The sequence below is a fragment of the Petaurus breviceps genome, unplaced genomic scaffold (genome assembly GCF_028583685.1).
Source record: "Petaurus breviceps papuanus isolate PSGF00001 unplaced genomic scaffold, PetGlider_PUasm1.0 216, whole genome shotgun sequence".
In the NCBI taxonomy this organism is placed as follows: Eukaryota; Metazoa; Chordata; class Mammalia; order Diprotodontia; family Petauridae; genus Petaurus; species Petaurus breviceps.
This window is the reverse complement of record NW_027185867.1, coordinates 3,296,404-3,310,461: the sequence shown is the minus strand read 5'-3', so window position 1 is coordinate 3,310,461 and position 14,058 is coordinate 3,296,404. Positions and strand designations below refer to the sequence as shown.

Sequence of the window (14,058 nt, the reverse complement as noted above, 5' to 3'; positions counted from 1 at the left end):
TGAAGAGCTGAGTATTACCACTCAAACCTAAAGCAAATTTCAGGTGTAATGCAGATTTTAATAATGCTCAGTCAAAACCATCCATAATATAATACTTTTATACTTTTATCTGAGCAGTCAAGAGGTTCCTTCAAGAGCAAATTCAAACTTTCATAGAAACTCCTCAAGAAGCAGGATAAGCTACTGTATCACCTTCAGAAGCTAAGAAACAAAGCAAGAGGTACATGCTGGGTCAGGATCTCACATGTCCATAACAGAGCCTGATATATAACCAATGCAGAGGTTAATCCAGTACCTCGATATTGTCTTCTGATGATCAAGACATTCTTACTCAGGTGTAGCGGAGGAGCTGAAAGCACCCAATGATGTCCAAATTAAATAGTCATATGTTTATTAACCAAAAAATTAGCAAGAAAGCTGGAAACACTGCTGCTTAAATATTTCTTTTATTTGTGGGTCATGCCATTTTTTGGTCAAAGTAATAAAGAATGTCTTGTTTTTTTATGAGCTCTCGAGCCAGGGTCCCTGTGATGTCTGGAGAGTCCATTAGTCCACACTGGAGGAGAAACTCAATGCAGGCCAAATGTTGACCTGCACAAGCCAGGTGCAAAGCTGAAGGAAGAGATGACCAAAATGAACTTAGTACAAAAGCAGTCTTAAACTTGTGAATAGATTAACTCCATTTAAAGCAATTATCTACAAGCTATTTTTGACCTATTCCAGTAGTTTATAATGTATACTTTCTTTTTTGTGGTTGTTAGTTTTTTTTGGGTAGGCCAATTGGGGTTAAGTGACTTCCCCCCTGGTCACATGGCTAGTTTTTGTGTTAAGTGTCTGAATCCGGATTTGAACTCAGGTCCTCCTGACTCCAGGGCTGGTACTGGAAATAAAGGAAACCCCAAAGCTTATTCTCCATCCTCACTGTGACCTCTAATTCCTTGACCCCTCAGTTCTTTCCCAGGCCATCACTGGTGCACTGGATACATTCTCCTTCCTTCCAGATCCTAACCCCTTGATGAACCAGTTCAACTCTACATTGAGGTCTTTGTGCCCTTTGCCTATTGAAGCTCTTGCCATGTCAAGCCCCCCACTATCCACTGCATTCCCTCCTAATCATGCTACTGAATGAGGATGGAGAAAATCACAAAACTGTGCTGCTAACTGTGCCACTACAAACTTATGTAACATAATCTCAATGGGACCCTAACTGTGGCAAGGCAATCATTTTACCCTCCCTAACAGATGCACTATCCCACTTTCTACAGCAGCTCTTACAGCCCTTTTCTTCTCTTATCAAACCTCCCATGGCTCCCTCTCTTCCCACCTGGTCTCAAATTTCACTGAAAAAACTGAAGCTCTTTTCCAAAAGCTCCCTTTTCCTGCCTCCTCTGTATCATAGATCATTTGAGTACCTTCCATCATTTTCTCTCCCTTAACCTCTGTCTCATGAAAAGACTTGCATTCTTTCCATTTAAAGCAGACCTCACAACATATGTCTCATAGGCCTCTTGCCCAACAAAGAATTCTGGATGGCCTGGGAAAAATGTAGGGTTACCACTGAGTACTCTCTCCTGCTTGTCACATGACTCGCGGCAACCACCCATCATCAGTCTGTCTCTAGTCTAACCTATCTGAAGCCTGAAGAAGTTTAGCCTTAGTTTAGTTAATTTTGGCCCTTGCCTGCCAAGTTGTGCAGATCATGAGGCTTCTTGCCCTTCTTGACAAGGCAAAATAAGTGACTGAACAAGTGATCCCATTCCATTCCATCTTCTCCAGCCCTCTCCATCATTCCTCTCATCTTCTGTCTGTCTTCTGTTTCCTTCTTTACTGCTGACAAATACCTAGGACTCCCCCAGCCTCCATCAACTCTTACTTGATCTATCTGTCCCTGCTAGCTACTGTTCTATGTCTCTTCTGCCTTTGTGGTTAAATTTCTTGAAAAGGCTATCTACAGCTGACGCCTTCACTTATTCTACTTCTCATTCTCTTAATTCTCTACAGTATGGCTTCAAACCTCATCATTCCATCAAAACTGCTCTCTCCAAAGTTACCCATGATCTCTTATTCACTCTATCTAATGGTCTTTTGTCAATCTTCAGTCTTCTTGGCCTCTCTGTAGTCTCTGTTGATCACCCACTTCTCCCTGATGATCTCTTTTCTCTAGGTTTTCATGATGCTGCTTTCCTCTGGTTCTTCTCCTACCTGTCTGACCATTCCTTCTCAGTCTCCTTTACTACATCTTCATCCAGGTTATGCCCATTAACCATAAGTGCCCCTTGAGGTTCTGTCCTGGGCCCTCTTTTCTTCTCCCTCTCTAATATTTCATTTTGATGATATCATCAATTCCCATGGATTCAACTATCATTTCAATGCAGATGATGACTGGATTTATTTGAACAGCCCTAACCTTTCTCCAGAACTGCATTCTCACATCTCCAACTGTCTATTAGATGTCTTGAATTGAATGTCCTGTAGACATCTTCAACTCAACATGTCCAAAACTGAACTCATTATCTTTCTCCCCAAAAGCTTCTCCAAATAGAATATATGTAAACATACATATTATATATGTATACATATATATAACATACATATATGTACACAATACACACATATAGTCTACCCTGGTATTAGCTATAATCTATATATATATATCTGTAATATATATGAGACATTATTATATATGTATAATGATATATATCTATAATAGAGAATAGATTTTATAAATACATATGTGTATATTTATATATACATATACACATGTACATACACACCTATCTAAGGTAGAAATGATAGGACTTGATTTTGGGTATTTGTGTGAAAGAATAAGAAATTGAAGATGATACCTAGGTTGCAAGCTTGAGTATGGTGGTATCCTAGACAGCAATATGGATGTTAAGAAAAGGGGAGGGTTTGCAGGGGTAGAGAACCTGTGGCCTTGAGGCCACATGTGGCCTTCCAGGTCCTCAAGTATGGCCCTTTGAATCCAAACTTCACAGAATGATTCCCCTTAATAAAAGGATTTGTTCTGTAAAACTTCTCAGTCAAAAGGCTGCACCCACAGACCTAGAAGGCCCCATGTAACCTTGAGACTGCAGGTTCCCCACCCCTGGTTTAGGAAGAAAGATAATTTGGTTTTGGACATGTTGAGTTGAAAATGTCTATGAGGACATCCAATTCAAGTTATATAATAGATAACTGGAAATGTGAGAGTGTAGAATAGAGAGAGGTTAGGACAGTTCAAATAAAACTGAGAATCATCTGCATAGAAATGATCATTGAATCCATGGGGATTCACACACACATACAACCTTTTCTCTCCTCTGATACTACCACCACCCGTCTGTAGGCCCTTATCACCTCATGCCTGGATTACTGCAATAACCTGATGTTAATGGTAGCGTCTGCACAGCACAAGTCCCTCCCTACTCAATCCATCCTACTCCAATCCATCCTCCACTCAGCTTCATAGCACTGATCTTCCTAAAGAACAAGTCTGACCACGTCATACCATGTTTAAAGAACTCCATTGGCTCCCTTGTAGGATCAAATATAAGATCCTCTGTTTGGCTTTCAATGCCCTTCATAACTTGACCCTTACCTACCTTTCTTACTCCCCTCCTCTTACTCTTCAATCTGGTGACACCAGCCTCCTTGCTGCTTCTCTCACGGGACACTCCATCTCCATCTCTAGGCATTTTCATTGATTGTCTCTTATACTTGGAACTCTTTCCCACCTCATTTCTGCCTCCTTGCTCCCCTGACTTCCTTCTAGTCTCAATTAAAGTCCCACCTGCTACAACAAGCTTTTCCCAGTCCTCTTTAGGTGGCATAGTAGATAGAATGCTGAGCCTGAAGTCAAGAAGACCTGAGTTCAAATCTTTCCTCAGACACTTCTCACCTTGTGTAAGTCACTTAACTTTTCTCAGTCTGTTTCCTTATCTGAAATAGGAAATAATAACATATACTTCCCAGGGTAGTTGTGAAGATAAAGTGATATAATATTTGTAAAGTTGTTTGCAAACTTTAGATTTCTTTATCAATATTTGTCATTCTTATTTTTTATTCTCTCTGAGATTATTTACAATTTACCCTGTATATATTCTATTTATTTTTCTAATATATATCTATTCCTTTTGCAAGTTGTCTTCTCACTTGGACTGTGAGCTCCTTGAAAACAAGGGTTGTTTTTTGCCTTCTTTGTATCCCCAGGGCCTGGTACACAGAAGGTACTTAATGAATGTTTTTTTTTTTAACTAACTGAATGATTAACCTATTAATCTAAAGGCAAGGTACACATACATGGATTGGCTGGTATGACTAAGAATTGGCTGGGGTCCAAAGAAGTCACTATTTAGTTTTGTAAATGGAATAAATTATCTCATTTTTTAGAAGACTAATCTAGTAAGGCATAGTAGAAAGAGGTCTAGGCATATCTAGTTTCACTTCCCACCTCTCACATCTGCTATCTGGGCAATCTATTGGTGCTCTAGACCAGAGGTTCTCAAACTTATTTGGCAAAAAAAAAAAATACTCTCTGCACACCCTGGAAATCTACTCTCTTTAACCCTTTAACTTTTTTTAAAATTTGCATCATTTCAAAAAGTAGAAAATGCATATTTTTTTAAATTACACATCTTAAATTTAATAATTTATTCTAAATTTGTGGGTTTTCCCCCTGCATTGAAATTTTGACGGCACAATACTGCATCATGTTATAGTTTGTATTTTTTTTCCTTAGTTTTTTTATGTGGGTGTTAAGTGTCTGAGGCTGGAACCGAACTCGGGTCCTCCCGACTCCAGGGCCGGCACTTTATTCACTGCGCCACCTAGCCACCCCTATGGTTTGTATTTTAAACAAGTCATTATATGGATGTATTTCTGCCAATGCATGCTGGACTTCCCAACACTGTGCAACATGCTTGCCTGCCAACACTTGCTTGTTAAGATCTGTCAGTGGACTTGACCACTGATCAGTTGTAACTTGCATTTGTGTGTTTATTTTGAAAATAATGTAATCACAACGACTTTAATTCCATTATACAACAGATAAAAAAATGTACAAATGGTTTTTCAAAAGTTCTTATCTTCCCTTTTTTCTTATGCTTCCACTGTCTATTTCTTTTTATTCAATGCCTCCCCCAATTGCATCTGAGGCTACTAGTGCTCCCCTGGATTGTTCCAGGCCCCTAACACCCCCCTTCCCACGGTATTGCCCACTTTGGAAAACTCTAAGAGACCAATGGTGTCAAATTCAAAGAGGAATGGATGCTTGCCTGATGCATATTGATTTAGAACACCACAAATTAACATTATCTATGTTGTATTATATTTTTATTTTGTTAACATTTTCCCAATTACATTTTAGTCTGGTTCTGCCACAATTGAGAGTTTTGAGTTGGACACCTCTGCTCTAGATAACTAAGACAATAAATTGCAAAGAAGATGCAGATCTTCTTTGGTAGAGGATGTTTCCTTGCTCAGAAGTTCCCTTAGCCAATGAAATTACAGATGCAGGCCTTATGCTTAATTAATGAAATGTAATCTTTCTAAAATGTTAATCTGCTACTTTATCACTGTGTCCAAGTTTTCTCAAAGTGTGTGTCAGTTAAGGTAGGAATTGACAAGTTCTATCAGGTGCTTTCAAACTATAAATGCTTTGGGTATGAGTCTGATGATAGCCACAGTGTTTCAGTCTAGCTAAATTTCAAAAGGTGATCTTCCCAGTCACTAGGTGATGAATTTCTTTGGTCACAGCAACTGATGAAACTATCTACTAAGGTTCAGTGTTGTAATTTGCACCATTGGAGGAATATTCATATCAATTAAATTGCAGATTATTTGAATCAAGTATTTCATATGAAACTCAAATAAAATCCAAATTCAATTTACAAATATTTTACAAGGTTTGTCTATACTGAGTGTCAGTGACATAAATTCTTACCTGATCGATTCCTTCCATCTTTAGACTCAAGGTCAGCTCCCAAAGACAAGAGAGTCTTCACTGTATTTGTATGTCCCTCCTGATTTATTAAATACATTAATTACATTAATGTGGAGTTGAAATCAGGTCTTAAAAATATATTCTAGGGGTGACCAGGTCACACAGCGAGTAAGAGCACTGGCTTCAGTGTCGGGATGACCTGGGGATTGAATCCGGGCTCAGACACTTAGCATCCACCCAGAAACTCCTGGCCATGTAACCTTGAACAAGTTACTTAACCCCAATTGCTTAGGGGCGGCCAGGTGGCTCAGTGAGTAAGAGCACCGGCCCCAGTGTCGGGATGACCTGGGGATCAAATCTGGGCTCCGATACTTAGTACCACACCCAGAAATAACTGGCCGTGTAACCTTGAGCAAGTTACTTAACCCTAATTGCTTTAAAAATATATTTATATTCTAAATGCCAAGTATTTATTTATTTTTAAAGCAACTGGGGTTAAGTAACTTGCTCAAGGTTACACGGCCAGTTATTTTTTGTGAGGGTACTGAGTATCTGAGGCTGGAACTGATCCCAGGTCTCCCGATGCTGGGGCCAGCGCTCTTACTTACTGCGCCACCTGGCCTCCCCCAAGTATTTATTTTTTGCCATCTTTTTACTAACACCATTTGTTTTTGTATCATTTTCATTTGTGAATATATTACAGGAAGTAGGAAAGAAACCCTGAGATTATAGATATAAGCTTCCTAGAACCTAAGATGGCTATTTACTTCTGTACCCTTGTGTGAATCTCACAAAATAGAGGCCAATTTAACAACTGTATAACAGCATGGACATTGTGCAAACATAGCTTTAAGTACCTCCTGTCCTGCAATTCTGGTGTTAATGGAACTCCCAGAGTTTATCTATAGTATACAGCCCAGTTAAATTGCTATACCTTCTATGCTTGTGACAATCTTAATTATAATTTTCAAGGAAATAGGGAGAAGTGATGAATTAAAAGAGACTGTGAAAATGTAGTACATAGCATCAAAAAGTCTAACACCAACTGATTATATATAGTAGTATATCCTTTGTTTACAAGCTTAGGAGATCACTTAAGTAACTCATAAATTTTCTATCTGTGGCTGATTAGTTCAGTTATTTAATGTGTTATGACACTGAGGCTAAGGTCATGGATTCAGTTCAGTTCCCTTGTATGTCCATTACATTGGTTTCATTCTGTGACCACAGACCATACTCCTAATCCTAGGGGCTATAAACTTTGCATATAAACATGTCGTTGGTCATGAAGGTGACTGGACATGAGAACGTGTATCGATCAGTGCAAATTCATCACTGTAACTTGAAAAATAATTCAAAGCACAGGCATTACTACTGGTGCATCAGTAGTTTCATCTCTATAATTGGTGAGCAGAACTCATCCCTTAAAACCTGATGGGAGGCTCATAAGATTATAGATTTTTAGTTGGACAGGTCCTTAGCAGTCTAGTTCAACCCTGTCATTTTACAGATGAGGAAACTGAGGCCAGGAGTCACAGTGTGTCCAAAGTTACACAGAGGCAGGACTGGAATTTGAATGAAGATCTTCAAACTCTAAATGTAGCACTTTTTTCACTATACTATACTGCTCCTGGAGATAAGGAAATTAAAATGCTTATTGACTGGTGGAAATTCATTTGTCTAAATAGTTTATGTATCATAATATATAAATTACTCTTTTACTACCCCACCCTCCAATCTCATGTATAAGGAGAGTCTATTGAGTACAACTCATATGAGCCTTCACAGAGCCAAATCACACTGTTTTAAAAAATGTAGAAACCAGGTATCTCAAGAATGTAATAGTATTTTTAAGATTAAAAAAATTTTAAATATTACCTATTATGCATGAGAATGGGGGTGGGGTGTTAAAAGAATATGAATTTATATATTATGATACATAAACTATTTAGACAAATGAATTTCTACCAATCAATAAGCATTTTAATTTCTTTACCTTTAGGAGCAGTATAGTGTAAGTCGAAAAAATGCTGGATTTAGAGTTTGAAAACCTTCATTCAAATTCCAGTCCTGCCTCTGCTACAACTCTTGGTCTCAGTTTCCTCTTCTTCCAGACCCTTGTATTTTTAAAACAGGTTCCTCTTGCTTGATTCTCATTGATTTATTCAAGAGATGTTCTCACCTAACAAGAATAATTACTTTTAGCTCCAGCCCCAGAGTCGGGATGACCTGGGATCAAATTCAGGCTCAGACACTTAGCACCCACCCAGAAACACCTGGCCATGTAACCTTGAGCAAGTTACTTAACCCCAATTGCTTTAAAAAAATTACTTTTAAATGTGGGAAAACAATGGAGTCTCACCCTTATAGGGCAGGTTTCTACTTTATGGTCTACTTAATTTCAGAAGGATTACTATTCAGAACTCATCTGATGGGGCAGCTGGGTGGCACAATGAATACAGCACCAGCTCTGGAGTCAGGAGGACCTGAGTTCAAATCCAGCCTCAGACACTTGACACCTACTAGCTGTGTGACCTTGGGCAAGTCACTTAACCCCAATTGCCTTGCCTTCTCCCCTCCAAAAAGAACTCATCTACTTTAGGAGTTGTGCCACAGGTGATTTTGATAAACCAACCCACACAAGTGACTTGCTAAAAATTATTCAGTGAGGCAGCTGGCTAACAAGTCAGAATAGGGATAGGAATACTACTACAAAATAAAACTAACCTTAGCTGCATAGTGGAGGGCTGTGTATTGTGTTAATGTTGCTCTCTCATCAACTCCAACACCAAGATCAGAGACTAGGAATCGAATAGCTTTATCTTGACCAGTGACTGCTGCCTTGTGTAAAGCTTGGGCACCTAGGATATCCTTGGCCGTGAAACAAGCCTATTGGGTGAAAAAAAGACAAGAGAGAATAACGATGATTTCAAAAGAAAATTAGAGTAAAGGATTGGATGGGTTTGTTAACAATAGTACTATAACAGCTAGAATTTATATAGTGCTTTAATGTTTGCAAAGTGATTTACATAATATTATTTTATTTTCATGCTAACCCTGTAAAGTAGGTGCTATTTTATTATCAATTCCATTTTACAGATGAGGGAATTGAAGATGAGAAAAGTTAAATGACTCACCAGGGTCATACAACTAGAAACTGTCTAACGCAGATTAGATTGATCACACATCTTCTTGGCTCCAAGTTACCTTACTCACAATTGGAGCTAATTTTACAGATAGTAAGACAGATTTTAACAGACTGTGGGTTGAAAAACTCTTCACTTCTTTTACATCCTTTTGGTCACTACCCTTTAGATAAACTGAAGTAGGTATTATTATCCCTATTTCAATTAATCAATTTATTAAGAGCCTACTAGGTAGCAGGCATTCCACTGAGCTTTGGGGATACAAATAAAAAGAATGAAAATTCTTATTTGTGATAAAAAAAATATAAATTTTAATACAGTGGTAGTGGAGGGAAAGATAAGTACATATAAATGTATACATACATACATACATATATGTACATACATATGTGTGTGTATTTTTGTGTGTCTATATATAGACACACACACATATCCTGAGAGAGGTTGTGCTTTCTCCAGTGCTGTGCAGCTAATAATCATTTGAAGCAGAATTTGAACCCAGATTTTCCTGCCTCCAAATTCAGTACTTGATCCACTGTGGTATTACTGCCTCTATAAAGATATGTAGACAGAATAGAAAAATGTTGAATTCACACATAAATGCATAGGAAAGCATTTGGTTTAGTGGATAGATAAGTGGTCAAAGGGTATCAACAACCAGTTCTCAAAAAAATTATGAAATTCAAACATCTGAAGGAATACTCCAAATCATTAGTAATAAGAGAAATGAAAATAAAAATAACCATGAGGTTTTACCTTATATGGTGCAAATTGGCAAAAAAACAATAGTGATAGTCAGTGCTGATGGGGTTGTGGGATGATAGGTACCCAGGCACACTGGTGATGGAGCTATGATTTGGTATACCATTTTAGAAAGCAATGCAGAATTGTGCAAATAAAGTGATCATCATGTACAGAAACTCCATTATTTTGCCAAAGAAGCCAAAGTTAATAAGGAAGTCCCTTAATGCAGCAAAACATTTATAGCTGAAGTTTTTGTAATAGCTAAGAACTGAAAAAAAAAGTAGATGCCTATGGATTAGAGAATGGTGAAACAAACTGTGAGGCATGAAAATAAAGGAATTCTACCAAGCTGCAAGAAATTATGAGTGTGATGAATATAGAAGCATGAAAAGATCTAGATAAATTGAAGAATGAAGCAGAGCTAAGAAAATAATATACACAATGACTGTAATAATGTAAGTAACAATAATACATTCAAAAATAAAAAATGAACATAGCAAAATTATAAAAATCATTTGATCCTCATAATGATCTTGTGAGGATCACAAAAAGTCATACACAACTGAAACAAGTCAACAACAGTAACACCCATAGTGTTTAGAGTGCTAAATTTGGAGGCAGGAAGGTATGTGTTCAAATACTGTTTCAGACAATTACTAGCTACATGACCTGGGGGAAAGCTCTTAACCTCTCTCAGGCTCATTTTTCTCATTTATTAAATGGGGATCATAACAGCACGGCCTCATAAGGTCATTCTGCAAATCAAATGAAGTAATACAAGTAAAGCATTTTGCAAACCTTAAATTGCATCAAACACTTTTATTAACTATTTACTTTGTGTCAGGCACAATCTGGGAATATTAAAAAAAAAAAAAGCAAAACCAGTTTCTGCCTTCAAGCATTCTAAAGGGGGAGACAGCACCAAATAAATAAGTGCCAATAAGATACATAAAGCATAGATAGGAGACAATCCCAGAGAAGCAAGTACTAGTGGCTGGGGAACCTGCAAAGATTTTCTGTAAAAAGTTGTGTCTGAGTTTAGTATTGAAGAGACTTTAGATTTTACAGATAAGGAAACTGAGAAAGTTTATTTGTCCAAGGTCCCACAGCTAATCTGTCACTGAACCAGTAACTCTCATATTCAGTCCAGTGCTCTTTCCATCCCACTAGGCAATGTGTCCATATTAGTGTTATTTCTCTAAAACATAAATTTGAGGGCAGGGATTATGTCCCTTTGTACAGGTTCCTTTACAATTAAGCACATTTTCACGATGACTGAGTTATTCAGCCCTGACCTCTCTCTGGACTACTAGTCTCACACCTCCAACTGCCTGACAGACATCTCAAACTGTATGTCCCAGTTTCAATCATTTTTCAGCCATGTTGGACTCTTTGTGACCCCATTTGGGGTTTTCTTGGCAAAGATATTGGAGTGGTTTGCCATTTCCTTCTCCAAAATGATGTCCCATAGATAAACTCAACATACCCAAAACTAAAGTGATTATTTTTTCCCCAAACCTTCCCTTCTTCCTAACTTCCCTATTATTGCCAAAGGTACCACAATCCTTACAGTTGCCCAGGTGTCATCCTCAAATACTTTACTCTTTCTCTCCCATATTCAATCTATTGCCAACTTTTGTTGTTGCTATCTTGGTTACATCTCTTCTACATACCCTCTCCTTTCCTCTGACATGGCCAGCACCCTGGTACAGGTCTTCATCACCTCCTACCTAGACTACTGCAATAGCTTGCTGCTGTGTCTGTTCACCTCAAATCTTTCCCTACTCCAGTCCATCCTCCACTCAGCTGTCAAACTGGTCTTCCTAAAAAGCAAGTCTGACCATATCACTCCCCTATTCAATCTACCTCAGGGGCTCCCTATTGCTTAGAAGATCCTTATTAAAGAGCTTTATAACTTGGCCCCTTCTACATTATTTATTTTTTTTTTTTGCTTTTTGGAGAGCAGAAGGTAGGGCAATTGGGGTTAAGTGACTTGCCTAAGGACACATGGCTAGTTTTTGTTTTAAGTGTCTGAGGCCGGATTTGAACTCAGGTCCTCCTGACTCCAGGGCTGGTGCTCTACTCACTGTACCACCTAGCCACTCCCATTTTGAGTTGCCTTATACCTTAATCTCCTCCACTTACTCTGCTATCCAGTAACACTGACTTCCTGGCTGTTCCTCACACATGACATTCCATCTCTAGACTGACTATTTTCTCTGGTAATCTGTCATGCCTGAAATGTTCTCCTTCACCTCTGCCTTCTAGCCTCTCTGGTTTCTTTCACACCCACTTTCTACAAGAAGCCTTTCCTAGGCTTCTTTAATCTTAATACTTTCCCTCTGCAATGACCTCCAATTTATCCTATATTTCTTATACACAGTTGTTTTCATGTTGTATCTCCCATTAGAGAGTGATCGTCTTGAGAGCAGACTTTTTTTTTTTGCCTTTTTGTATCCTCTGTGCTTAGCAGAATGCCTAGTACATAGTAGGTACTTAATAAATGCTGGTTGGTTGACTGTTTACCAAAGGAAATGGAAATGTAACTCAATTTAATTTGATTACTTCTTTAAAAAGGAATGAAATATTAGCTAGATATTGAAACTATGATATAAAAGATGAGCTGGGAATTTCATGTAGATTTTATTTGTCCATGTAACATCTTCAATTACGAAAAACTTATCTTCATGTCACAGAAAATTAAAGTGTTTTAACCAGTATCCTAAAGAAATTTGGTAGTGGAAGATTATTAGACTAGAACACAAGTCTTTCTGATTGGCATAATAGTGTCAAAAGTTGAGTCTGCTAGGATGGACTTTCCTGCCTAGCAGTTTTTTCCTTGAATTTGTAAGACTCAAAATAATGCAATAGAATAGTGTCCATACTTTATGTTTTTCAAGGAGGAGCTGAGCTGTGTTGATGTGGCCACACTGTATTGCATCCATAAAGGGAGTAATGCCACATTGGTCTCTGCTGTCTGGCTCATACTGGCACCTAGAATCAAAGCAGGAAAGAGAGGAGTTGAGAAAATGGTAGCTTCAAACTCAACATCCAGTCAACTTTTTATCACCTACAAGAAGATTATCTGATATGAAAACTATCTACAACTACCTAGGGCTCTCCTATCCTCTGCATTTTTATCCAAATACCCCAGTCAAGAGAAATTTAGAGAGATAAGAGGAAACAGTGTTTGAAGATCTACTCCAGGGTGTTCCCTGTATTTAGACAGTATATTCCTCTGTTTTATCCTTGCATTCATCCTCTTTCTTTCTCTATACCTCTCATCTGGGACCTTCAACAGTTTCCATCGATTTAATAATTGTCTCTATATAGCTAACTCTCCCATCAACATATCCAAACCTAGGCCTTCCATAGGTATTTCAGTCTCCCCTGAAAACTACCCTTCTTCTAAACTTTCCTGTTTTTGTGGAGAGCATGAATTACTTTGGTATCTTCCTCAACTCTTTCTTCTCCCTCATCTCATTTATACAATTAGTTGCTATATCTTGTGTAGTCTCTACCTAGAAAATGTTTTTTACACCCATGCCCTGCTCTCTAATTTATATAGCCAAGACTCTAGTTTAGGTCCTATCAACTCTGGCCTAAATTCTTGAGAAGACCCCTTAACTGGTCTCTCTGCTAAACTCCATGACGACTCCAATCGATAGTGATTTTCCTAAAGCACTAGTCTGACCATATCACTCCTCTGTTTAACAAACTCTTTTGTTATTGTTGTTGTTGGGCAGTGAGGTGGCCAAGTGAATTGAGTGCAGGGCCTGGGTTCAGGAAGATTCAACTTCCTGAATTCAAATCTATCCTCAGATACTTCCTAGCTGTGTGACTCTGGGCAAGTCACTTCACCCTTTTTGCCTCAATTTCTCATCTGTAAAATGAGCTGGAGGAGGATATGACAAACCACTCCAGTATCTTTGCTAAGAAAACCCCAAACAAGGTCACAAAGAGTCATATACAACTGAAATGATGGAACAACAACAAAAACCCTATGACTGGCATTTAAAAATCTTTATAATCTGGCTCTAACCTACCTCTTCAGATTTATTGTATGTTACATTCATCTTGGCATACTGCACAAACTGGCCAAACTGGTCTTCTCACTATCCTACCCTTTACATCTCATTGTAATGGTACTAGTAATTTGAAGATCTTCCTGGCTCCTTAATAAGGTCAAATGTAATCACATGGAAGCCTATGGTGGGAGGAGTT

General features: G+C 38.2%; 1 protein-coding gene across 2 annotated transcripts in view; it reads right to left on the bottom strand.

The window, feature by feature from the left end:
- Positions 1 to 427: 427 nt before the first annotated feature.
- The window catches only part of ANKRD16 (ankyrin repeat domain 16), a 36,143-nt gene continuing 22,512 nt past the window's right edge, over positions 428 to 14,058 (bottom strand). The window contains exons 4-7 of one of the 2 annotated variants that reach the window (XM_069094271.1): positions 12,720 to 12,828; positions 8,672 to 8,833; positions 5,945 to 6,023; positions 428 to 612 (exon numbers count right to left, since the gene is read on the bottom strand). In XM_069094271.1, coding sequence (XP_068950372.1) covers positions 458 to 612; positions 5,945 to 6,023; positions 8,672 to 8,833; positions 12,720 to 12,828 — 505 coding nt within the window. In that variant the 3' untranslated portion in view covers positions 428 to 457. The remainder of the gene's footprint in view (positions 613 to 5,944; positions 6,024 to 8,671; positions 8,834 to 12,719; positions 12,829 to 14,058) is intronic. The other variant, XM_069094272.1, reaches the window with a different exon arrangement.